Source organism: Dunckerocampus dactyliophorus, chromosome 1 (genome assembly GCF_027744805.1).
Source record: "Dunckerocampus dactyliophorus isolate RoL2022-P2 chromosome 1, RoL_Ddac_1.1, whole genome shotgun sequence".
Lineage (NCBI taxonomy): Eukaryota > Metazoa > Chordata > Actinopteri > Syngnathiformes > Syngnathidae > Dunckerocampus > Dunckerocampus dactyliophorus.
Window position 1 is genome coordinate 29,764,415 of NC_072819.1, and position 25,686 is coordinate 29,790,100.

Below are 25,686 nucleotides of genomic sequence, written 5' to 3' on the forward strand. Positions count from 1 at the left end.
TGGTGCCTTTACCCAAGTTTGTAATTGTAGATTTTTTTGTGCCCACGAATGTTTGCAAATGGTTGGACATCTGAGTTAATTAAATCATTTGTCGTTACATCTTGCGTTAAATCTTAATGCATAGTTAATGTGTGAAAAGCTAAGTTTAAGATTTAGGAGAAGTTTTACAAGCAGCGTTTTTACTTACCTAAAAATCAAAACACCACAAAAATGCGTATTTTGCGCCCGAGTATTAGGTTTCTGCCGTAGTATTTGTTTCGACTTGATTGTAGCCGTCAATCAGTGGATTTGGAGCCAGCGTTGAGCGATCGTCCAATCATGGTGAAGAGGGTGGGACTAATGCAGAACTTCCTTTGGGGGGCCTGGGGAAGCTGAATTAAAAGCATTCTGTGTAACCATGGAAACCGGTCGTGTACGACTTGAACAGTAGCGGGTATCGACAAACAACTCATAAACGCTGACATTTTGTTCATCGCTATTGTCTTGACTGTCCCGTATCCCTCCAAAGAGGCAATCGACGCTAATCCCCGCCCCCACACATGCCGAAAGCTAAGGTGACCGGCACCACGCACCGCCCCTCCCGTCAGAGATGCTGCCTGTGGATGATAGCCGAGCAGCCGCAGTAGCGAACAAGTGTTGTCCCAACGTCCTTCTTGGAAGTCACCACAATAGAAAACAGGTTAAATATTTCCATACAAAGTTGAGTAATTGTTGCGGTGTGTCGTTGTTTCAGTGGCGAGCAGTATCGGGTAAGTCCAGTCGAGGCTCCCAGTAACGGGACACTGCTACCTGGATGCAATGACCGACTCGGTGGTGGACGGCAAAGTGGAGGTCAAACAAGGCACGAAATATGTCAAGGAAACCGAAAACGTCGCGGAGAAATATTCGGCCATGACCGTGAGCAAGAACAGCAGCGACGTGAACATGAACGTCGGGGAAATGCCTTCTGCAGCCTTCACCGCAGTCCCCACGCTGAAATCCGTCAAGAAGGTTAGTGCAACAACCCCGCCATCATCCAAGCCAGGATGGGGGGTGCATGGGGGTAATCCCGCCTGGTACGCATTATACTGCTGCAGTCAAGTAGCATGCAGAGACATGGTGCTGCACGTAGTGATCATGTATTTACTACTTCAAGAGGCCTCCAGAGACATTGTCTGTGCTCTTTTATAGCCTTTTCAAGGGGTGTCAGTTTCTGACAACATTATGACCACTTGCACAATATAATGATGCGCAATACAAGAGCTGAAACAAAACTAATAATGCTCATGTTTGGTTGGTTATCATTATCATATTACAAGTATACTGCGCTAATACGGTCCTGTCACTAAAACATTAGAAACACTTCACAGTGAAAGACCCCTAGCCTTGTGTGTGCCTCATGTTGTGTTTACCCAATCAGAGTGGCTTTTCTAAAATCGTGCCTTATAAGCCATCCTGTTTATTTAAATAACAGTCATGCAATACATCCTGCAGTTCAGAGAGTGGTGATGAAGACATGCTGTCCTTGAGCTCAGACAACCATGTCATGGCTCATTGATTATGACATCTTTTTATTGAAGATTTTCTTGTGGGCAGAATTTGTATCCATCAGAACTAAATTGATTATGGGAAGGTGCTACTGCAGAATGCATTTGAGTTATAAATTCTGTTTGTTGGCATGAGTTATGATGGTGATAAAACTGATGTAGTACTTACGTACTGTATATACCTGCAAGGTGTCTTAGATGTCTTTTTGTAGTACCTTAGACAAACGATAAGGCTAATTTGGTACATAAATAGGGGGATCTTGCGAGTTATATATGCACCAAATGTTCAAATAAAGTCTGCCAAAATCTCAGCTGCAATATCTCATCATCTTTTGCTGGTAAAGAATGCTAGTTTGAGATGCAGTGGTAACCCAGTTTTTGTCATTAATCCATTCCATGGTGGTTTATTTTGAAGCTGTGAGCCATAAAAAAAGCAAAGACTTGTGGTGTAACTGTGTTAGTTTGCAAAGAACTACAGAGTCAACCGGTGATGACTACATAGAGGGGCGGCAGACCTGGGAGAGAATGCTAACAGGCACGTGTTGTATTAAAGACACGTTGCAGAAATAACACGACAAGACTGAGTCACGAATGCGTGGGATTCTTTGTTTGGCCACTTGAGTCCCTGGAATGATACACGGGCAAACTGACTAGTTTGTGTAAGATTCTCATTGGAGTTTGCCAAATGAATGTGCCTAACAGGAATCCGTAGTATTATTGTGTAAACTAAGTCTCGCAATAGTTGGTGTTGGGTATGTGATTCAAGACAGCTAAATAAACAAGCAATGCTATCAGCATACACAAGGGTGTACAGTGTTCCCTCCTTCTATCACGGGTCACCTTTCGCTGATTCTCTGTTTTGCAGATTTTTTTCGTGCTTTTGATTACAGCGTATAAATGCTGTTACACTGTGAGCCTGGCCATTTAGGAAGAATCGCATTGTCTCTCGTCTGTTGTTTTCTGCGTCCTGATTGGCATTGTCATTGTCAATCAATTTCCTTCGTGCCGTCCTGCCATGTCTCCTGTGTCATCACTAGCTTGCTGGCTTGCTAGCTTGTAAATTAATCTTAGGTTCATCTGCAGCAATATGTTTTAACAAGGATACAAAAGCGCTACAGTACAGCAGAACGATGCCAGGAGTGAAATATGGGTGAGTGACTAAATAATTTCTTGTGTTGATCATTAAGGTTCATCATTAAAATTCAAACAAAGGTTTGAACTTCTTTGAGAGTGTTTAACCAAGAGAGAAATGTGAGAAAATGTTATTGCCTGTCTGACAAAAGTGTATAAAGTGTATGGTGAGAGGTTTTACAGCCTTAAAACATATAAAATAATTGTAAAAAAAAAAAAGAAGTTTGGTACTTTGCTGATTTCACTTATTGCTAACTATTTTGGGAACCTATCCCCTGCGATAAACGAGGGAACACTGTACTGTAATACAGTGACATGACATGCAATACATGTAATACAGTTTGTGACATGCAAAGTTGTACGATATCTGAGACAGTGTACGAGAAATGAGACAAAATTTGGTGACATTTTTTTGTCGAAAACAAATCATACGAACAGGGACCAAAACTGGTTTGACTGAATTACATTTGTTAAATTGTGATGAATGTATGATGCATTATAATACAGAGGCCTTTTTTATTCCATTCCATTCCATTCCATTTTCCTCCGCTTATCCGGGTCCGGGTCGCGGGGGCAGCAGTCTCAGTAGGGAAGCCCAGACTTCCCGGTCCCCGACCACCTCCTCCAGCTCCACCGGGAGGACACTGAGGCGTTCCCAGGCCAGCTGTGAGACATAATCCCTCCAGCGTGTCCTAGGTCTTCCCCGGGGCCTTCTCCCGGCTGGGCATGCCCAAAACACCTCACCAGGGAGGCGTCCGGGAGGCATCCGGACTAGATGCCCGAGCCACCTCAGCTGGCTCCTCTCGATGTGAAGGAGCAGCGGCTCTACTCTGAGCTCCTCTCGGATAACCGAGCTCCTCACCCTGTCTCTTAGGGTGAGTCCCGCTACCCTACGAAGAAAACTCATTTCAGCTGCTTGTATCCGCGATCTCGTTCTTTCGGTCATGACCCAAAGCTCATGACCATAGGTGAGGGTGGGAACATAGATCGATCGGTAAATTGAGAGCTTTGCCTTCCGGCTCAACTCTCTCTTCACCACGACGGTCCGGTACAGCGACCGCATTACTGCAGACGCTGCGCCGATCCGCCTATCGACCTCACGCTCCAACCTTCCCTCACTCGTGAACAAGACCCCGAGATACTTGAACTCCTCCACCTGGGGCAGGACCTCATTCCCAACCCGGAGGGAGCAATCCACCCTTTTCCGACTGAGAACCATGGCCTCGGATTTGGAGGTGCTGAGTCTCATCCCAGAAGCTTCACACTCAGATGCAAACCGTCCCAGTAAACGCTGCAGGTCACAGCTCGATGAGGCCATCAGGACCACATCGTCTGCAAATAGCAGAGATGAGATCCTAGTGCCCCCGAACTGGACTCCCTCGACACCTTGGCTGCGCCTAGAAATTCTGTCCATGAAAATTATGAACAGAATCGGTGACAAAGGGCAGCCTTGGCGGAGGCCAACGTTCACCGGAAACAGGCTTGACTTACTACTGGCAATGCGAACCAGGCTCCTGCTCCGGTTGTACAAGGACTGAATGGCACGTAGTAGCGCGCCACCAATCCCATACTCCCGGAGCACCCCCCACAGGACACCGCGAGGGACACGGTCGAATGCCTTTTCCAGGTCCACAAAGCACATGTAGACCGGTTGGGCAAACTCCCAAGTACCCTCCAGGACCCTTGCAAGGGTGTAGAGCTGGTCCAGTGTTCCGCGACCAGGACGAAAACCACATTGCACCTCCTGTAGCCGAGGTTCGATTAACGGTCGTACCCTTCTCTCCAGCACCCTGGAATAGACTTTCCCAGGGAGGCTGAGGAGTGTGATCCCCCTATAGTTGGAACACACCCTCCGGTCACCCTTCTTGAAAAGGGGGACCACCACCCCAGTCTGCCAATCCAGAGGTACTGTTCCCGACTTCCACGCAATGTTGAAGAGACGTGTCAGCCAAGACAGTCCCGCAACATCCAAAGCCTTGAGGAATTCAGGGCGAAACTCGTCCACCCCCGGAGCTTTGCCACTGGGGAGCATTTTGACTACCCCAGATACCTCAGCCACGGTGATGGAACTGTCCGCGTTCGTATCCTCAGTCTCTGCTTCCTCTAGGGAAGGTATGTCAGTGGGATTGAGAAGGGCCTCAAAGTATTCCTTCCACCGCCCAACTATATCCTCAGTCGAGGTCAGCAGGCTCCCGTCCCCACTGTAAACAGTGTGGACCGGGCACTGCTTCCCCTTTCTGAGGCGCCGGACGGTTTGCCAGAACCTCTTCGAGGCCGACCGAAAGTCGTGTTCCATGGCCTCACCGAACTCCTCCCACACCCGAGTTTTTGCCTCGATCACCGCCGAAGCCGCGTGCCGCTTGGCCTGCCGGTACCCGTCAGCTGCTTCAGGAGTCCCACAAGCCATCCATGCTCGATAGGACTCCTTCTTCAGCTTGACGGCAGCCCTGACCTCTGGTGTCCACCATCGGGTTCGGGGCTTGCCGCCACGACTGGCACCGACCACCTTGCGGCCGCAGCTCCGATCGGCTGCCTCAGCAATGGAGGCACGGAATAGAGCCCATTCGGACTCGATATCCTCGTCCTCCCCCGGGATGCAGGAGAAGCTCTGCCGGAGGTGAGAGCTGAAGACTCGACGAACAGGAGACTCTGCCAAACGTTCCCAGCACACCCTCACTACACGTTTGGGTCTCCCGGGTCTGTCCGGCATCCTCCCCCGCCATCTAATCCAACTCATCACCAGGTGGTGATCAGTTGACAGCTCAGCCCCTCTCTTTACCCGTGTGTCCAAAACATGCGGACGCAGGTCTGATGATACGACTACAAAGTCGATCATAGACCTGCGGCCTAGGGTGTCCTGGTGCCATGTGCACTTATGGACATCCTTATGCTGGAACATGGTGTTTGTGATGGACAAACTGTGGTTCGCACAGAAGTCCAACAACATCACACCGCACGGGTTCAGATCGGGGAGGCCGTTCCTCCCAATCACGCCCCTCCAGGTCACACTGTCATTGCCCACATGGGCGTTGAAGTCTCCCAGCAAAACGACAGAGTCACCAGTTGGGGTGCTCTCCAGCACCCCTCTGATGAACTCCAGGAAGGCTGGGTACTCTGAACTGCCGTTTGGCGCGTACGCACAAACGACAGTCAGGACCCTTTCCCCAACCCAAAGGCGTAGGGAAATGACCCTCTCGTTTACCGGGGATGACTCCAACACAGAGGCACCGAGCCGGGGGGCTATTAATAAGCCCACACCAGCTCGCCGCCTCTCCCCTGCAGCAACTCCAGAGTAGAACAAGGTCCAACCCCTCTCGAGGAGTTTGGATCCAGAACCCAAACTGTGGGTCGAGGTGAGTCCGACTATATCTAGTCGGAATGTCTCAACCTCTCTCACAAGTTCGGGCTCCTTCCCCGCCAGAGAAGTGACGTTCCATGTCCCAAGAACCAGATTTGGCCGCCGAAGACCAGGTCGCCTAGGTGCCCGCCCTCGACCGCCACCCAAAACGCAATGCACCGGACCCTTATGCTTGCCCCCGCAGGTGGTGGGTCTACGGGGGGGAGATCCCGTGTGGCTTCTTCGGGCTGAGCCCGGCCGGGTCCCACGGGTGAAAGCCCGACCACCAGACGCTCGCCTGCGAGCCCCTCCCCCAGGCCTGGCTTTTTTATGCTTTTTTAAAAAACTTCTCCACGATTGTTTTAGTGAGCACTTATATAAACATATAAATATGGTATTTAGTAAGTATTTATTGTTTTCCTTATTGCTGGGTATGACCTTTGTCTTCAGTAGTCACCATTTAGTAAAATATCAAGTAAAGATTTTTGCCCAAATCACCAAAGGAAGAGTCTTACATCTAGGGATGTCCACTAATATCAGCCCCCGATAATTATTGGCTCGATAATGGCATAAAAATGTGGTATCAGCCAACACCGGTATCAGTTTTTACCTATAATCAAAGCCAAGGTCTCAAATTTGCTGCTTCATATAGTTAATACTGTGCCGCTCACAAACCTGTGAGGAAGAGGTAACTCTTTATTTAGCAAGCAGAGTAACAACAGACCTCACAACGAACTTACCAGCTCCATAGAAATCACGGGGGGGTTACCATTACACATACCAGTCTTACAGTGTCTTTAAAGAGCTAAAAACCCCCCAAAACATCACGCAGCAATGTAATAGGTAGAGAACAGCAGACAAGACACTACCAACAAATAATGCTGAATAATCAACAACTGTGTGAGCTCTAAACATGTAACTTAGCAGCCATTTACAACAACAGTACAGCAAAGCACGCCACATAGACATAGACGCCACATCGAGCGCTGTGCCCTACGTCATTGGCGCCGCCATATTGGATGTGGCAGGGCTGCGCTCTAAGTGAATACAAGTAAATGTACTTACTTTCATAAAGCGCCTTTCTACCAAAAAATTGAAGTTAATGCCTCACGTTTATACATTCACAAACGCACTAATATACTTGGGAAACAGTTAGGCACCAAAAACAATGTATTTGATCTTCTCAGAATATAAAATAAGAACATGAAAGTTAATTATGAGTTTCTGTATGTATTCAGATTATTGGGGATAACAGTTTGGAACATGTCATTTTCATTATCATTTTACTTTGTGTCAACTATTAGTTATATTGGTCCTCTCAGGTCAAAGTAAAGAATATGTGTTATAATTACAGGGCAGGCGACAAATATACAACTCCAGTAATATTACAAACTGATAATTTGACAAAAATGTCTACAATGATTCTAAAAATGAATGTACTCCCTGTTAATTTGAAGGCATTCATAATAATGTGGTTTATTAGAGTCTCATTGAGTTCATCTTAAGTACATAATCTTTGATGTTTGTTTATAATTGGACAAAGTCTTTGTAAGGATGTAACATATACATTTTCTCAGCAATGACATGCATAGACTAACATATTTCGTTTAACTCCCAGTCAATAACATGTGGCTTGTGAGCCACAGCGTGGAGTCTGACTGAAAACATATTGGATGGTAGGAATGTGCAGTGCGCTCCTGAAAACAAAGCACTTTGTTTTGAATAAATGTGAGAGCCCAGTGTCAAACTGAGCCACCCGGTTGTAAAAAGCAAGTAAATGGGTGAAAGAAATACTACTGGAGATACACAAAATACATCAGAGAAAGACGAAGAAGTCTGATGACTATGTTGTATTGTCACATTAATAGTTGTAAGGTGCAGAAACAAAAGCATCAAACTGTACATGTTGCTGTTGATATGGACATGCAAGTGTGTGGGTGGGTGCATGAGTCAATAAGCACCTCCTCCACTCTCCTTTCCATCTACTCTGGCAGTTACACAATACACCCTGCTGGGAATGAGACTGGCCGTGTATTTGTTCATGCATCATCATTTTAATTTGATTCCTGTGGGCTCTTGGACATGCCTTTTCTCAATACTGATACAAAGAGTCATTCTGAAACTTGTGAAAACAAAATATTTTGCAGCTAATGCCTGAAGTCCTTCTGAAGCTCAGCAAAAAATGAAGGCTGGTTTTGGTTTTCGGATCATGTGACTTGGCAATGGAAGAATACTATGTTTCTTTGTCTTGAGCAGCTTTTAGGCTGATTTGGCAAGCCGCGGTTCTCTGTTATGACGACAGACGGCGACACAGTGTAGCTCCCCACAGAGTCACAGAGTCTGGCGCTCTTTTATAGCTTTATTCTGACCTGAACACATCAACAGCAGTGCAATTCCAACACCATATACTGTATGTATCTCTAACTCCAAACAAATACGTCTCTAGCCCATTTGTCATTGCAACGACACTTCCTAATTGTCACTACACAGACCCCGAGATGCATTCACGGACACTCTGAACATCACAACAAGGTCTTTATTATGCGTGTATGTGTGGTCTAAATAAACAGAAATGCAAAGAAAAACAATGAGTGGGTATTTTTGTCACTCACTTTGTGACTTTTAATGCCATTTTAGTGTGCTCGTAAATCCCAGAAAGTTCACTCAAAACATGTGAATTCAACTTAAATGACGTGGTGTCTTTGAACGCAACTCCTCAGTGCTCATAAAAACGCAGTTAAAGTCTGATTTAAATATTCTGCTATTAAAGAAAAGAGTGTTAGTCGAGGGAAAGGCTTCTTGAGACGTCATCTGTACTTCTGTGAAGAAAGTGTCGAACGTTTCGCTCCTCATCCGAAGAGTTTCGTCAGCGTACTTTCTTCACAGAAGTACAGATGACGTCTCAAGAAGCCTTTCCCTCGATGGACAACTCCTGTACGACTGAGAGCCCACACAGACGCAAAAGAGTGTTAGGTAAATAGATTTTCAGACATGTGTGCCATCTCTTAATTTGATTAAAATTTTCAGTTAATTTGGCACTGTTAATATATACAAATATATATAATCCTGCCCTGTCATTTATCTTTCTTTCAATAAAATACAGTAAAAATGGACATATTTCAATAAAAAAAAAATTCAAAAATGTTTTTATCATTTGACAGCACTAATCTCTACACACACACACACATACACGCACATATATAGATATATATACATATAAACACACACACACACACACATATTAGGGCTGGGCAATATGCACCCAAAAATTAAAATCCTGATATATTTACGTTGAATATCGATATATGATATATTTCCCAATATTTTTAAAGCAGAGTGAGTTTCGGCAAAATCAAAGCCAAATATGTGTGTCAAGTTCTTTTATTAAAATAAATACTTAACACATGGATGTTTTTTGACATTTTGAAGGCACATTAAAAAAAAAATCTTATCTAAAAATAGCCTCTAAAATAAAGTAAGCCATTCTCTTTTTGAAATAATTATAGAAAAAGTCAAATATAATCTTTTTATAACAAACCTTTAGCTATGCTCAAATTCTCAGCTAATAACGAAAGAACAAAATATGAAGGAGTGCCTGGTTTAAGAGGAAATTTTAAAACTCAAAAATACTTGAAATTGAACAGTAGTATTTTTTTAGGTAAACATTTTAGAAGACACAAGCATGTCCTTATTTTGTGCCAGGAACACCAACCTGTCAACTGCATAAGGCTTAGCAACTGTCTGTCTAACGTCCTTGTACATTTGTGGTAGAGCTTGTCCTGCTAAATAATTGTGACTGCGAAGCTCCCTGGACATCGCGAGTCCATCGTTTTCAGCAGGTTTTTAAAGCTGTTTTTTCCTCTGTTGCAACGTGGACCACATCTTAGCAATGTGATAGGACAAATCTTTATAATAGCACACCACTTTGCTTTTCCTTTCATGAGAAACGCAACAGGAGCGCGGCAGACAGCACGTAGCTTCACACATTCCTCGTATTGGAGTTTGTGCCAAGTTTTAAGGCGGTGAAAAATATTTTTTTTATGCTTTGGATTTGAAGTACCTCCACATTACTGAGCTACCGCTTATTCCTTGCTGACTAATTTTTCCATCGCGGATGCTGTCGCTTCGACTGGAGCTGCCGGGCTTCTGCTCCGCCCTTCCTCCCTCCCCCTGCATGCAGGGATGAGGGAGATACAGTGCAAATCCAGTCTATATCAATATCAACAATATGGTTGGTTTTGATATCATGCTTAAAGTAAATATCGATATTTTCAAAATATTGATATATCAGCCACCCCTAATAATATGTATATTAATATAAGGGCTGTCAGTTGATTACAATATTTAATCATGATTAATCACATTTGGCCCATAGTTAACTCATAATTAATCACAATTAATCTCAGATAGTAAGAGGGTTTTTTTTAATCTACAATAAGTAGGGATGTAAATCTCTGTGGTAAAGACTTCCGGACACATTAGATACAAAAGTTAAGAGACGATTCAAAAACAGTATATTTTAAAAACAGAACAATTTGATGCAGTGTACAAATGATAGATTCAATATGTTTTGATTACATTTGTCGATGTAGACGTTAGATGTAGACGTTAGATGTAGACAAAGCCAATTGTATAAAAGTGTAATTCTTACAGCATTTCCCAATATGTAAAAGAGCACACATCATAGCCCCTGCAAGCATGCTGTAAGGCAGGGGTCCCCAACCATCGGGCCACAGGAAACATTCAGGTTCAATGATTTAAAAAAAACACACAAACATTAAATGATTTGTAAATAATTACATTATTTTTTTTTATAAAGGGATACAAATTTAAGAAGTATGGGCCATTGTTTTATTCAAAAAAATAACATATAGTTATAAATCCCACAATGCTTGCATGTTTAATGCAAAGAGCGACTTGTTCCACGGTCCTTGAATGCACCATTTAACTTTGCAATGCGTCGTCTCCCATGATGCACAGATAAGACTACTTTACTGTATTTTTCTGTTTTTTCTTTCACCTCATATTTGGTCCCAAATGCTGATACTGTGTGGGAATGCATAAAGGTAAGATTTGATGACCTTATTGAGTGGTAATGTACTGTACATATCTGGAAAAAAACAAGTCCTGCAGGCTCATACTGGTGGGTGATGGCTCTGTATTCATTCAGTGCTTTTAATTTGATGTTCTTCTTGTCAGAGATAAACTAAGATAAACCAGATCACTATAATGTGCGTATGTTACATGTGTGGAAAATACTGTATTTCCCGGTAGTAACGCGAACGAGAGCTAATGCTATTTAGATCTTTTGTCATTGACACAAGCCTCAAATAGCTGTCCTCGGCTATGCCTGCCCGTAACTAGTAGCTCCTAGCCCAAATTTTAACTAGCAGTTCAAAGCAAAAATCAGCAGAGAGACGGTTCGCGTCTAAAAAAATGCTCATTCGTTGGGACACGCGTATGCCACGGTACCACTGTATGACAATTTAAAAAATACCTGCAGTGCACTAGTAAATTCTCTCTTCTGTAGTAACATCTCTCTATTTCCATTTGTACATTTGTACTGACAACTCGACTCACAGCAACACAAATAACAGCAGGTAATTGTAATGGACGCTGTAGGAGAGAGGAATAGCACTGGCAGACATGAAAAGAAAAACAACTATGTTTAGAACTTCAAATTAACTTTCTTCTGTTGCTTCTTTTTGTCTTTTTTATGTAACAAACAAGACGGCGCCACCTGCAAGTGCTTTTAGATGGGGTGGGGCTCACAGAAGCAGCAGGCCACCACACATTTGTTGCATTTGAGTTTGACCTGATAGGTTGCACTGTTTTGGCATGTTAAGCCCCTTGAATTAAATACAAATGGTCATGTGCTTGTCATTTACCTTGTATGAAAGTTACCTGAAATGTAGATTTTTTTTGTTTACCCTATGGAAAGTTCATTAAAGATGTGTCATTGTATTGTGAATTTTAGTATTTACACTGGTGTGTGACCTAATGTTTGCATCCAGTGAAAAAAAATCAAACTTTTTTTTTTTTACTTTGATGCCTCCTAGTGGAAAGATTGTGGAACTAGTGAGAATGATTGACTGCTAGAATTACACAAGGGGGAGATGTATCAGTGCTGAGATCAGAATGTGTTTAGGTTGCGGGGTTACATGACCGCTGCCTACTGTCACAATACAGTATAGAACGGACTGAGGGTTGTCTTCTGACCCTCAGGTACCAACTGCTAATGTAATAAGATACTACAGAACCAATGAGTCATTATAGCTGATGCACTGCCAGCTTCCACACAAGTAAAGTACTGTGTGGGACCTAAATCAACATTAGGCTGAAAGTCACTATAAGATGAGAAATATAACACATCTATACCGACTAGTTTCATCCTTTTTCACTGTGTACCTATGTTATTTAAAGTGTTCATGACTGCTACCTTCTGCTAGTTGAGATTATATACTGTATATTTCCCCTTAGCTGTACATACAGTAGCATGTACATGTATTTGTACATAGCTGTGTAGGAGTGATTAGTACAATTATGTTTTTCACAATAGTGTGTAATCCACCATGCATGTGTTCTAAACAGGCCCTTGGCAGACTGAAGGATGTCCAGTTATTTAAAGAAGTAGACACACTTTGATTTAAGACTGTCTTTTGGATCTTATGGCGCTGTAGAGCACTAGTGGCGTCTGGGTAAGTAGGTAATATCACCTGATTGAGCTCTTACATAGTCACACATCAGCTTAACTCTGTGACCTGGCCAGGCTATCGCAGAGAGAAAGGGTATTTTTAGATATAAGATGGAATTGGATGGGTTGTTTATTGATGGAGCGGAAGGCTAATGGAAACAGGCTTTGATTCCTGCTATGTGTCAATCCCCATTTTTTGATTAGTCCAAATCAGGAGGTCTGTCTGTGACACGTGTTTTAATAGACCCATTTCATTAATCTATGCATTCCATTTTAAAGAACATCCTCCCTAAAACACGGACTTTAGCAGCTGGTTGTCAAGGGCAGACCCTGAGAGAGAGAGGTCACACTCGGAATCAACCTGGCCTCCTTTTCTCTCTCGCTCTCTCTCCAGGTTGGCCATTAGAAATCAGGATAATAGGTGGGAACCTCCCCCTGGCTCTGCCTGGGAGTGTTCTGGGGTAATAGCATCAGGGACACCTAGTACCATCAAACAGAAGACACACAGACACAGAGAAACTGGAGAGAACAGGCAGTGATGGCACACACACATGTGCATGGGAGAGAAAGGGTGAGTCACCACTAATTCATCACCAGGCACTCAGACAGATTTATTCCTAAAAGCACAGAGGTGATGAGAGATTTGTTGTTATGTATGAAAATGTATTATTTGTCTTGCTGATCAAGGTTATCCATATTGCCAGGGTCACCCTGGGGGAGTTTTGAGAGTAGCTGAATACAGACTGGAGTACCACTGAGTAGTCTACCATAAATCAGAAAAAAAAGACAAGGAGAAACTAAAGTACTGTACAAATGCCTGGGCTGAATCCTCGGGAGTCCGAAGTGATGCGAAGCTAACATAGCTCTGTGTAGTTTGAGAAAACAAGAGCCATGCTGAGTTCTCTTCTTCTCTGTCTAACAACATTCTTGTGTTTCTTATGAGTACCAGCAACAAGATTGTGCGTTCCGTGAGTTACCAGTGTTTTCACTCTTGCAACGAGTGCTATTGTAATGTCAAAAATCAATAATTTACTCAAAAGTGCAGAAAGTTATCCTTACAGTATGTATTTTCCACATATGCTTTATCGTATGATTGTTTTAGGTGCGGGTCAGTACACCTCACTGATGTCCATCAGGCAGTTATATGCTCCCGGATTTATTGTCTGTATGATGTGTGTTGTGTCAACTCTCCTGTGCTGCCTGTTAGTTTTGAGTCCAAACACATTCTATGGACAGGTAAAATAGGAGACGAAGGAAATTTGACAGCATTCCACAGTGAATGAAAACATCCCTGAAGTCTTGTGGATCTTTCTGCAAGAGAACATACTTATGGGCCGTCAAATGTTGTTTGAGTCAAATGTTTAGAAGACTCACCATGTGTCATTTGATGTATTTCTACCATGCCTACATTTGAAAGTAGGTAAAAAAAAAATAACTGACCATATTATCTAAAGATTGACCTGCTTTACCAATGCTGTTTGTTTGTACACTCCTGATCAACATTTTAAGTTGAAAAATTGCAAGAATTTACATTTTGCACTAATGGGTCTTAAGGAGGCTCTAAGTACACTTTCATATGCAAAAAGAAGAAATGGGAGTGAGACAGAAAAATTGTTGTTGAGCTGCATAAGCAAAGCCTCTCGCAGCACGCCATTGCTGCTGTGGTTGGACACAGTAAGACATTTGAAACTACTTCAAACATCCTGAAAAAGAAGTCACGCGGGAGACCCAAAAAAATTTCACCAATCCGATTTTCGTCAAGACACAGAACAATCCTCGGCCCAAATGAAGGTTGTTACTGATGTGCAGTCAGATGGCATCTGCGAGAGAAGGGTTTTAAGAACAAAAATGTCATCAAAGGCCTCGTCTCCTTCAATGCCACAAAATAGCTCATTTGTAATTTGCACAAGAGCACCAAACATGGGACATTCAAAGGTGGAAGAAGGTTTTATTCTCTGATGAGAAAAAATATAACCTTGATGGTCCTGATGGTTTCCATGGTTACTGGCATGACAAGGAGATCCCTCCTGAGATGTTTTTCACATGGCACAGTGCAGGGGGCGCCATCATGATCTGGGGTGTTTTTCCTTCAATGAAACAATGGCGCTTCAAGTTGTACAGGGGCGTCAAACAGCAGCTGGCTATGTGGAGATGTTGCAGGAGCAATCTCCCATGATTGAAGGCCCTCGTCTGTGCGGTAATGACTGGGTTTTTCAACACGACAACAATGCAGTTGACAATGCCCACCTGATAACTTCTTCCAGAGGAATAACCTCACTCTTTTCTACCATCCTATGTGTTCCCCTGATCTAAATCAAACTGAGAACATTTGAGAACATTTGGGGATGGATGGCAAAGTAAGCTACTCATTGCTAAGTACTTCTTTGAACATTTTTTTTATTTTGGGGTGGTTCCTTTTTTTTTAGCTATGGTCTTTAAACTTTTGATGAGCTGATGAACAGCCTATTTCAGTTTGATGGTTGTTTGCAATAAATTGCTTACTCAAACTTTTTGTCTCACTCCCCCCCATTACTTCTTTTTGCATTTTCAAGCTCCACTTAGAAACTCCTTAAGATCCAACAGTACAAAATGTTAATTTTTCAATTTAAAATTTTGATCAGGAGTCCATTTGAATAATCCACGCTCATGTTTCAAGTGTTCACTGTAAAGGATCTTGATTTTGAAAATAGTATGGGCCTAATAATCAATTCACAGAATAGCTGATTGATTGCTATGAATTATGTTTACATTCAATATATTAAATATAGGGGCCGCACGGTGGTCTAGTGGTTAGCATGTTGGCCAACACAGGAACAGCCTTGAGATCGGGAAGATTCGATTCTCCCCTGGGTATTTCTGTGTGGAGTTTGCATGTTCTCCCCGTGCGTGCGTGGGTTTTCTCCGGGTACTCCGGCTTCCTTCCACATTCCCAAAAACATGCAGGTGAGGTTAATTGGCGACTCAAAATTGTCCATAGGTATGAATGTGAGTGTGAATGGTTGTTTGTCTATATGTGCCCTGTGATTGGCTGGCGACCAGTACAGGGTGTACCCCGCCTGTCGCCCGAAGTCAGCTGGGACAGGCTCCAGCATGCCCTAATGAGAATTAAGCGGTATAGAAAATGGATGGATGGGATATTAAATATATTAAACACGTCTTGAGGCATCCTCTCTGAGTTACCTTATCGTGGTGGAGGAGTTTGCCGGTTTTGATGATCCTAAGAGCTAAGTTGTTGGGGGCTTTTATGCACCTGGTAGGGTCACCCATGGCAAACAGCTCCTAGGTGAGGGACCAGACGAAGAGTGGCTCAGCAAACCCTGATAAAGTGAAAGAACATTGGAAGTAGATTTTCCTCGCCCTGACGCAGGTCACCGGGATAGCGCCTCGTGTCAGGGCCCTGGGGGTGGATGAGATCCACTCGGAGTTCCTTAAGGCCCTGGATGTTGTGGGGGTGTCTTGGTTGACATTACTCTGCAGCATCTCGTAGACATCGGGATGCAGGATAGGGTCTTTGCTTTTTGCAGATGATGTGGTCCTACTGGCTTCATCGAGCCGTGATCTTTAAATCACACTGGACCAGTTCGCAGCCCAATGTCAAGGAAGATAGGATGAGAATCAGCACGTCCGACTAGTAGAAGGCCTCAGGGAAGACCCAGGACACGTTGGAGACACTATATCTCTTAACTGGCCTGGGAACGCCACAGGGTAGAGCTGGACGAAGTAGCCGGGGAGAGGAAAGTCTGCTGCACCCACGAACCGACCTCGGATAAGCGGAAGAAGATGGATAGATGGATGGACGTCTTGAGGAAATTAAGGCAAAATGGAGCACACTTATTGGCTGCCGCCAGCTGAGGTGCTGTTAATTCTAGTTGATGTCGGCTATGGGAAGTTCAGCTACATCCATCCTACAGCAAAGTCACTATGCTGGCCTTTCTGACGACATCTTGATTCTGTTATAAAGTTCCAAAGAGTGCACAACCTGCAATTCTCTACCAAAACACTAGGGGCAATGTTTTCCTGAGTGTGAGCAACCACAATTTTCGTTGACAAGCTATTAGCTTTCGTGTCGTAGTAGTGAACAATGGCCACTGAATGTAATCCTTCTAACTGCATGGCTCTTTCTTGTGCGTTGTATCCTCGTTGATATCTTTGACAACAAGCAGTGTTTCAGTAGTGCAGTTTTGATTTCCCTGTTGATGAACTTAACAATGATGACTGGTGTGGTATTGTTTCTGCCATATAGTGGGATGTAAGCCAGTTATCTTGACCTGCTATTAGCGTTTGTAACTAGTTTATTTCAAGAAGTTTCAAGAAGTATTTCAAGTGAATCTGTACCTCTCGCCTATCCGAGTTACCTTTGAGGGAGTCATCCAGCAGTTCTGGTCTTTTGTTTGTGAAGTGTAGTCACAAAATCACCAAATATTCCTCATATTCATTCCTCTGGCAAAAGACTGAAAACAGCTCTGCACCGATCTCCAAGTTTTGGAACCAGGAGTCAGGTACACAGGAGATTATGGTGATATTGAATGACATGAGGAAAGAGAGCTCTGAAGTTTGCAAAGAGATAATGACATGAACTCAGAAGTTTGCAGGGAGATAATTGACATGAGGAAGGAGAGCTCTGTAAATAGCAAGGAGCTAAACAAGAAACTAGTTGATGTTTTGAAACACATTAAAGAATTGAAGAACGATAATGCATCACTCATAAACAAAATGATGGGTTGGAAGGAAAAGTGGATGCTTTAAAGAAGCAAAATTATGAAAAGGATTGCATTATATCACAAATGATGTGCAGAATTGATTTGGAACAGTCCACACGCATGAACAATGTGATTGTGACTGGGCTCCACATTACATGCAGGTCTTATGCCAGATTTTGTGCTTCAACAAAGCAACAGGTTGCCACCTTTCTGCAATCAAAGCGGGAGGATGTAGATGTCAACATTGATACATGTATTCTAATGTCTGGCAGAAATAACAGCACCACATCTGTCATCATCATAAAGTTCACCAACAACAACAAAAAAGCTGGCATTACTAGGGCAGAGAGGAAAGCTAAAAAGAACAAATGTCCATATCATTGAGCATCTGACAAAATGCAACGCAGTCATCGCCAAGAAAGCGCATGACTTAAGGAAATAGAAAAGTTCAAGGCACTTGTAGCGCCAACTGCAAAAGTAAAATGGAGAACCGGAGGCAGTCAAAGTACTGTTGTCAAAGACATCAAGGAACTGGACAAATACTGAATATGACATCAGTCTCGACTACAAGAAAATTAACTCACAACGACTTCATGCAGCTTGAAGTCAACAACAATCGCCAATAACAAATCCATAGATTTTGCCAAATTCAACAATATTAGGAAACACATTCATTTATTATTTTTTATTATTTATTATTATTTTATCTCCTATAAGTTATTGCTCAACTTACATTCAGATATTACTTTTACTACTACTTCACCACTACTACTACTACTACACAGGACTTTTAATACAGTAGCTCACGCTCAGGAAAACTTTGCCCCTAGAGTTTTAGTAGAGAATTGTAAATCACACGCTCAGCCACCACAGCCTTTACACTATGTCATAACTCCCAGGCAGCATTATTATGATCAATAAAACATTGGCGTTGAAATAGGAGTTCAAAACATTCAGAGAGAGGTTCTCATTGGGAATTCATTGGTCATTAAGTGCTCATCTTTTGGAGGTAACCAGGATTTTAAAGACTGAATCTTTCAAAATAACATATACGATCATTTCGCTTTCAGCCTAAGCTAAACTATCCCAGCTGGATGAGCTGAAGGTTTGAAGGTTTGTGTTAAAAGATGAACCACACTCACTACTGAATCTGTGTTATTTGTCCTAAGCATGACACATACAGCAGGTCAGAGAGTTGTCTCATCTTTGTCTTATTTTACCTTTCTAGTGGACTATAGTAAGACAGTGAGGACAAATATCCTGACTTACCTTTCAGTTTCTAGTCATAATACACCATCGTATAATAAAGAGAGAAGCATTTGTCTTTATGGTGACTCTGGATCACCTACTATAGTGGTCTTTCATATTAACACGCCTTTGTTAAACATTTGGTTCTGGTTCTTTCTAGATCCAGTTTGCCAACACTGAGGATAAACAGGAATTCAGCAAATACCCAACCAAGGCAGGTCGCCGCTCCTTGTCTCGCTCTATCTCGCAGTCTTCCACAGACAGCTACAGTTCAGGTACAATGCATCTTCGGACTGATGGTTTTAGTGATGAATGGCTCTGCATGCTAACCAGTGTTATACCTAAAAAGGCAATAGTGAGTCTCCTTGTGTAGATAGTAAGATAGCCGTGTTCTCTCCACTGGAGCTTGGTGTAAATGTGTCATGTAACCGAGCTGTTTTGTCGTGTTTGTCATCGCATACTGTACACACGTGCTTTACACATCACACATTGTACAGGTTCCGTCACACACACTTTTTAAAAGACCTATCCTCAGTGATGACTAATTGTGCTCGTCATTCTCCAGCTGCTTCCTACACTGACAGCTCTGATGATGAAACCTCCCCTCGAGACAAAGCCCAGGTCAATACCCACGGCAGCAGCGACTTCTGTGTGAAGAACATCAAACAGGCTGAATTTGGGCGCCGTGAAATTGAAATTGCGGAGCAAGGTACATAGCGCTGCTAACATTTTGGATATTTCAAAGATGATTGTTTTTTTCTTGCCATGTCCAGGATTTGTAAAACACAATTTCAACTCTGATCAGTGTGGGTTCTGTTCCCTCTCAGTGATTGTGTGAATGTGACCTGTGTGAAAAAATGATTGCCCCCTAAACCTAAAAATTGGTTGGGCCACCGTTAGCAGCAACAACTGCAATCAAGCATTTGTGATAACTTGCATTGGGTCTCAAGCAGCGCTGTGGAGGAATTTTGGCCCACTCATCTTTTTGAACCGCCTTTTTAAGGTCATGCCACAGTATCTCAATAGGATTCAGGTCAGGACTTTGACTACGCCGCTCCAAAGTCTTAATTTTGTTTTTCTTTAGCCATTCAGAGGTGGACTTGCTGGTGTGTTTTGGATCATTGTCCTGCTGCAGAACCCAAGTTCGTTTCAGCTTGAGGTCACGCACAGATGTCCGGACATTCTCCTTCAGGATGTTTTAGTACACAGCAGAATTCATGGTTCCATTTATCACAGCAAGTCTTCCAGGTCCTGAAGAGCAAAACAGCCCAGACCCTCACACCACCACCACCATATTTTACTGTTGATATGATGAACACAAGGGGCAATCAGTTATTCACACAGGGCCATGTAGGTTTGGATTTTCATTTATTTCTCCCTTAATAATAAAAGGTTTCAGTTAAAAACTGCATTTGTGTTCAGTTATGTTGCATTACATTTAAATTTGTTTGATGATTTCAAACATTTAAGTGTGACAAACATGCAAAAAAAGAAATCAGGAAGGGAGCAAACACTTTTTCACACCACTGTATGTGTGCGCCCTGTAATACCTGGTTATTTTGCTGATGTTTGGTATTATTCCAATAATGTTCTCCTTCCCCACATTTGCTATGTCAAGGCAAGATCAGAAGATCCAATGTCAAAAGAAGGATACAAGGACTCTGATCCATATTTTTCATTTGGCAGCAATTTAAAAAACATGTAAAGTCTCCTTTAGCTAATTTTTAAAGGGTATGTCTTGTGCTTTTGTAGGGTCTTATTAAGTTTTGTGACCTGGATGGAACTTCTTCTTTCTTTTTAAACTATTTTTTTTTTAAAACTCCTAAATCATTGCTATTCATGCTATGCTATGCAGTTTGCACTCTCTTAAGTGCTCTTGTTTTAGTTTCTTCCCTCAGAGCCTTCTCCTCTGCCTCTTTGGCTGTTTTCATTGCCTGTGTGAGTAGTAAGTAGGTGTGAGTGCTTCGACAAACTCAAGCCTAGGCAGCAACAGCTGCTGCTGACATTGCTGGTCTACCAGTTCCGTCTTTACACTCACTGAACAAGCGCCTGTTTGGCTTTTCCATAACGTTACATTTGGATACTCAGTCGACTGTCGTCTATGCCCCACCACCACTTACGTGCACTCACTGTGTTTGCTCCCCAGACATGTCAGCACTCATTTCCTTAAGGAAGAGAGCCCAGGGGGAGAAGCCTCTGGCAGGGGCTAAGGTCGTAGGCTGTACTCATATCACGGCTCAGACAGCAGTATGTCCACACATCCTCTTCACTGCATATCACTCACTTTCTGATGTTACCACCCATTCCTTGTATGATTTATTAACACACAGCATTGTTGCCTCTCAGGTATTGATTGAGACCCTGGTGGCTCTTGGGGCTCAGTGCCGCTGGACTGCCTGCAACATCTACTCTACCCAGAATGAGGTGGCTGCTGCTCTCGCTGAGACGGGTAAGACAGACTTGAGATTCTAGTGCATAAAGGTTCTGGACATTTATGTTACTGCGTATATTGTATAACATTACATTTTAAATCAAGAGCTTTGTTGTAATTCTGTGCATAACATATGCATGAACAAAATAGGTTACGCAGGTCCTGGTTAAGCCGCACAGTGGCCAAGTGGTTAGCATGTTGGCCACACAATCAGGAGATCTGGAATCTGAATCTCCGTTTGGGCATCTCTGTGTGGAGTTTGCATGTTCTCCCTGTGTGTGCGTGGGTTTTCTCTGGGTACTCCGGTTTCCTTCCACATTCCAAAAGCATGCATGTAGGGTTAATACTGTAGGTGACTCTAAATTGTTCATAGGTATGAATGTGAGAGTGAATGGTTGTTTGTCTATATGTGCCCTGCGATTGGCTGGCGACCAGTCCAGGGTGTACCCCGCCTCGTTCCCCAAGTCAGCTTGGATAGGCTCCAGCATACCCCCGCGACCCTAATGATGACAAGCGACAAATTAAAAGACAAACAAACAGACTCTAGAGGAAGTAGGAAGAAGTATGTCAGTCAAATAGCTAGGTAGCGTTCATTATACATACAGTTTCATGTATCTGTCCAGTTAGCGTTTGCTATCAAACATTACAGATACAAGAAATTAAAACTACCATGCAAAAGACAATGCAGCCAAAGACGGGGCAAAATATTAAAAAGGTTATAGCAATGGGCACATTTTTCAGTTGAGCATGGAATAATAGTTTCACAAACGAAAGTGTAGGAAACACACATTTCTATAGTGGAGTTCAGGACGCAAAGAAGCGCCATCACACCATTTGATTTTTTTTTACATAACTAGCCTCTACTAGTGAACGGATAACTTTTGTTATAGATATAGGCATCTTACCACTGTGTTAGTTTATCTGTAATTGGAAAAAATAAACATGAAAGTTGCCTTTGCGTGTGTCGCTGGAGACATCTGTTCACCACTTACTTTGCCGCGGAGGCCTAACAGCGAATAAGGAGGGGAACTTAATGTGAACTGACTGATGGCATATGACATCTACGCAGTGACGTTTTTGATGTGGGTGACATGCGATCGACCCACACTGCCTTTGCGATTCACCAGTAGCTTGCGATCAACGTAATGGGCACCCCTGCTCCAGAGGCATCTGGATATTTGCTAAATATAGCGACAAAGTTGCTAAGTTGGCAACACTGATCCCTCCTGCTACGTTGTCTTATTCTCTGGGAGACCAGGTGCACACTATATCTACTGCACGGAGTTGGAACGACAAGCTACACTAGCCCCATTATGTGTTTATGAGCGAGGGCGAACAGGTAGCAACAGGCGATACAAATAAATTAATGTATGGGAAACACTGCAATGTAAAACAATCCTAAATAAAATGTTTTTGTTATATATACTGTATATAACAGCAAATCCAGTAGTGCATGTCGGACAGCTATGCATTTGATGTGATGCTCAGCTGCTTCTCTTGTTCTCGTCTTGGCTTCTTTGCTATCAGAATCAGCTATCAGTCTTTTGTCTCAGGTGTTCCCGTGTTTGCTTGGAAGGGTGAGTCAGAGGATGACTTCTGGTGGTGCATCGATCGCTGTGTCAGCACTGAGTCCTGGCAGGCCAATATGGTAACATCTGTGTTGAATTCTTTGGTCTTTTATATGTTTATCATTGAGTGACTGGGACTTAAACTGTAATGTGATTATTATCTCTGATCTGTGCTCTCAGATCTTGGATGATGGCGGAGACTTAACACACTGGGTTTACAAAAAGTACCCCAGCGTGTTCAAGAAAGTACGGGGCATTGTTGAGGAGAGTGTCACTGGAGTTCATAGGTAAGGATTTTTTTGTAGAATTTTTGTTTTAAAATGTAGTGGGTCATATTTTTAGACACATAATGGCTGGAAAAATTGAAAATGTTTGCAAAGAATTTGACCCCTCTCTCAAAATCAGTAAAAAAAAAAAAGAAAAAAAAAAAAGAAAAAAAAGAAATGCTTTGGTCCATAACAGAGGTCACATTTAATTATGAAAAAAAGGTAGTTAGTTTAATCTCTAGTATCTCTTTTTTTCTCTTCTACACTCTAATTATACTGTATTATGTTTTATTTTATTTATTTATCTTCACAGGTTATACACTCAACAAAAATATAAACGCAACACTTTTGTTTTTGCTCCCATTTTTTGAGATGAACTCAAAGATCTACAACTTTTTCTACATACACCATATCACCATTTCTCTCAAATATTGTTCACAAATCTGTCTAAATCTGTGATAGTGAGCAGTTCTTCTTTGCTGAGATAATCCATCCCACCTCACAGGCGTGCCATATCAAGATGCTGATTAGTCACCATGACTAGTGCACAGGTGTGCCTTAGACTGCCCACAATAAAAGGCCACTCTGAAATGTGCTGTTTTATCACACAGCATGATGCCACAGATGTCTCAAGATTTGAGGGAGCGTGCAATTGGCATACTGAGAGCAGGAATGTCAACCAGAGCTGTTGCTCGTGTATTGAATGTTCATTTCTCCACCATAAGTCGTCTCCAAAGGCGTTTCAGAGAATTTGGCAGTACATCCAACCCGCCTCACAACCACAGACCACGTGTAACCACACCAGCCCAGGACCTCCACATCCAGCACGTTCACCTCCAAGATCGTCTGAGACCAGCCACTCAGACAGCTGCTGAAACAATCGGTTTGCATAACCAAAGAATTTCTACACAAAATGTCAGAAACCGTCTCAGGGAAGCTCATCTGCATGCTCGTCGTCCTCATTGGGGTCTCGACCTGACTCCATTATTTCGTCATAACTGACTTGAGTGCGCAAATGCTCACATTTGATGGCGTCTGACACGTTGAAGAGGTGTTCTCTTCACGGATGAATCCCGGTTTACACTGTTCAGGGTCCCCCGACCCCACCAATAAAACAAAACTGCACATTTCAGAGTGGCCTTTTATTGTCTAAGGCACACCTGTGCACTAATCATGGTGACTAATCAGCATCTTGATATGGCATGCCTGTGCGGTGGGATGGATTATCTCAGCAAAGGAGAAGTGCTCACTATCACAGATTTAGACAGATTTGTGAACAATATTTGAGAGAAATGGTGATATTGTTTACATGGAAAAAGTTTTAGATCTTTGAGTTCATCTCATAAAAAATGGGAGCAAAAACAAAAGTGTTGCGTTTATATTTTTGTTGAGTGTAATATTGGAATAATCGATTTGTGTACTGGACTGTGTCTGGATTGTACCAGATGTCTGGTGGGATGTATACATTGTGGGCTTGGTTGTACAACTATGCATTTCTCATAGCACCCTGTCACCTTTAGGCTGAATCCCAATTCCACCCCTTACCCCTTATCTTAGCCCTTACCCCTGGTTTTGGGCATTCACGAGAATCAAGTGGTGTCACAATTCTCATTAAATCGAGGGGTAAGTAGTAAGTGCTAAGCAGTTTATAGCCCTAGAAACAAAGTGTGGTCGGGGACCAGACCCTAAATGTAGGGGTAGGAGTAGTTTTCTCGGATACAACATTCCCGCTGACAGGCCGACAGAGCGGAGATCGAAAGAAGCATATAAATGTAAGTAATTAAGCATAATTACTGATTTTCACAGTTGCGTCACTCATGTTTTATTACTTGTTCAATCCTTCGCTATTCTACGTAAATATTCGCCATGTTTCGAATTGTTGGTTGTCGTGAGTTATAACACCGATATCTAACGTCACTGCAATCTACTGCATTTCATAAGTGAATGTACAATGATATACAGTGACCACATTAGCCTGTTAATTGGAAGTTGTATTTTAAAATTGTTCGTTAGTTTGCTAGCCCGCTAGCGAGGGGAAGCAACATTACTGAACTGTACTGTGACATTGATGTTTTATATTAGCTATCTAATCACTCATGTAATTCAGCACATCAGAGTGAAGTCTGTTTGCTGTGAATTATAGCCACTCTAGTCCACCAACAATTCTCATAATGAGATTTGGTTTATTGTATTCAGCATACAGTATCGATGGTCAGGAAGTAAGCTAAATAGAAGATATAAACATCATGGCCATATGTGGACAGCACACCAGAAAAGCACATTCCCACAACCCTCTTCTACACCAAACAGCATTTCAAGACCATTCCAAAGCTGCAATTGCTGTATGGAAAAGCCATGGTTATGCTTGAAAATGCTTAATTTTGGAAAAAAATACATAATATTTGCTTCAATATGCATATTTTAATAGGCCATATTCAACCACAAAACATCATAATTTATTAATTAATATATTTTTTAAAAACTGTGTTAGAGTGAAGCCACAAAATTTGAGCTGACAAGTGGCAAGGTACAATTGTATATGTAAACCCTGACCCTTTGGACGCAAAAGGCCACTTACCAAATGAGTAATGGTCATCAAGTGCTTCTGAGTTCAGATGTCTGGTCACGTTCCAAACTGTCCTCACAGACTATACCAGCTATCTAAGGCCGGCAAGCTGTGTGTCCCTGCGATGAATGTGAACGACTCAGTCACCAAGCAGAAATTCGACAACCTGTACTGCTGCCGTGAATCCATCCTGGACGGGTGAGCAGGATCCATCACATA

At 42.7% G+C, this 25,686-nt stretch overlaps 1 protein-coding gene across 3 annotated transcripts in view; it reads left to right on the forward strand.

Annotated features, from left to right (window-relative positions):
- Positions 1-560: 560 nt before the first annotated feature.
- ahcyl1 (adenosylhomocysteinase-like 1) overlaps positions 561-25,686 on the forward strand; it is a 29,583-nt gene continuing 4,457 nt past the window's right edge. Inside the window, exons 1-8 of one of the 3 annotated variants that reach the window (XM_054779571.1) lie at positions 561-990; positions 18,797-18,911; positions 19,202-19,345; positions 20,783-20,883; positions 20,983-21,085; positions 22,621-22,715; positions 22,816-22,922; positions 25,549-25,665. In XM_054779571.1, coding sequence (XP_054635546.1) covers positions 799-990; positions 18,797-18,911; positions 19,202-19,345; positions 20,783-20,883; positions 20,983-21,085; positions 22,621-22,715; positions 22,816-22,922; positions 25,549-25,665 — 974 coding nt within the window. In that variant the 5' untranslated portion in view covers positions 561-798. Of the gene's footprint in view, positions 991-13,090; positions 13,260-18,796; positions 18,912-19,201; positions 19,346-20,782; positions 20,884-20,982; positions 21,086-22,620; positions 22,716-22,815; positions 22,923-25,548; positions 25,666-25,686 lie in introns of those variants that run through there. The other 2 variants (XM_054778727.1, XM_054780428.1) reach the window with 2 other exon arrangements.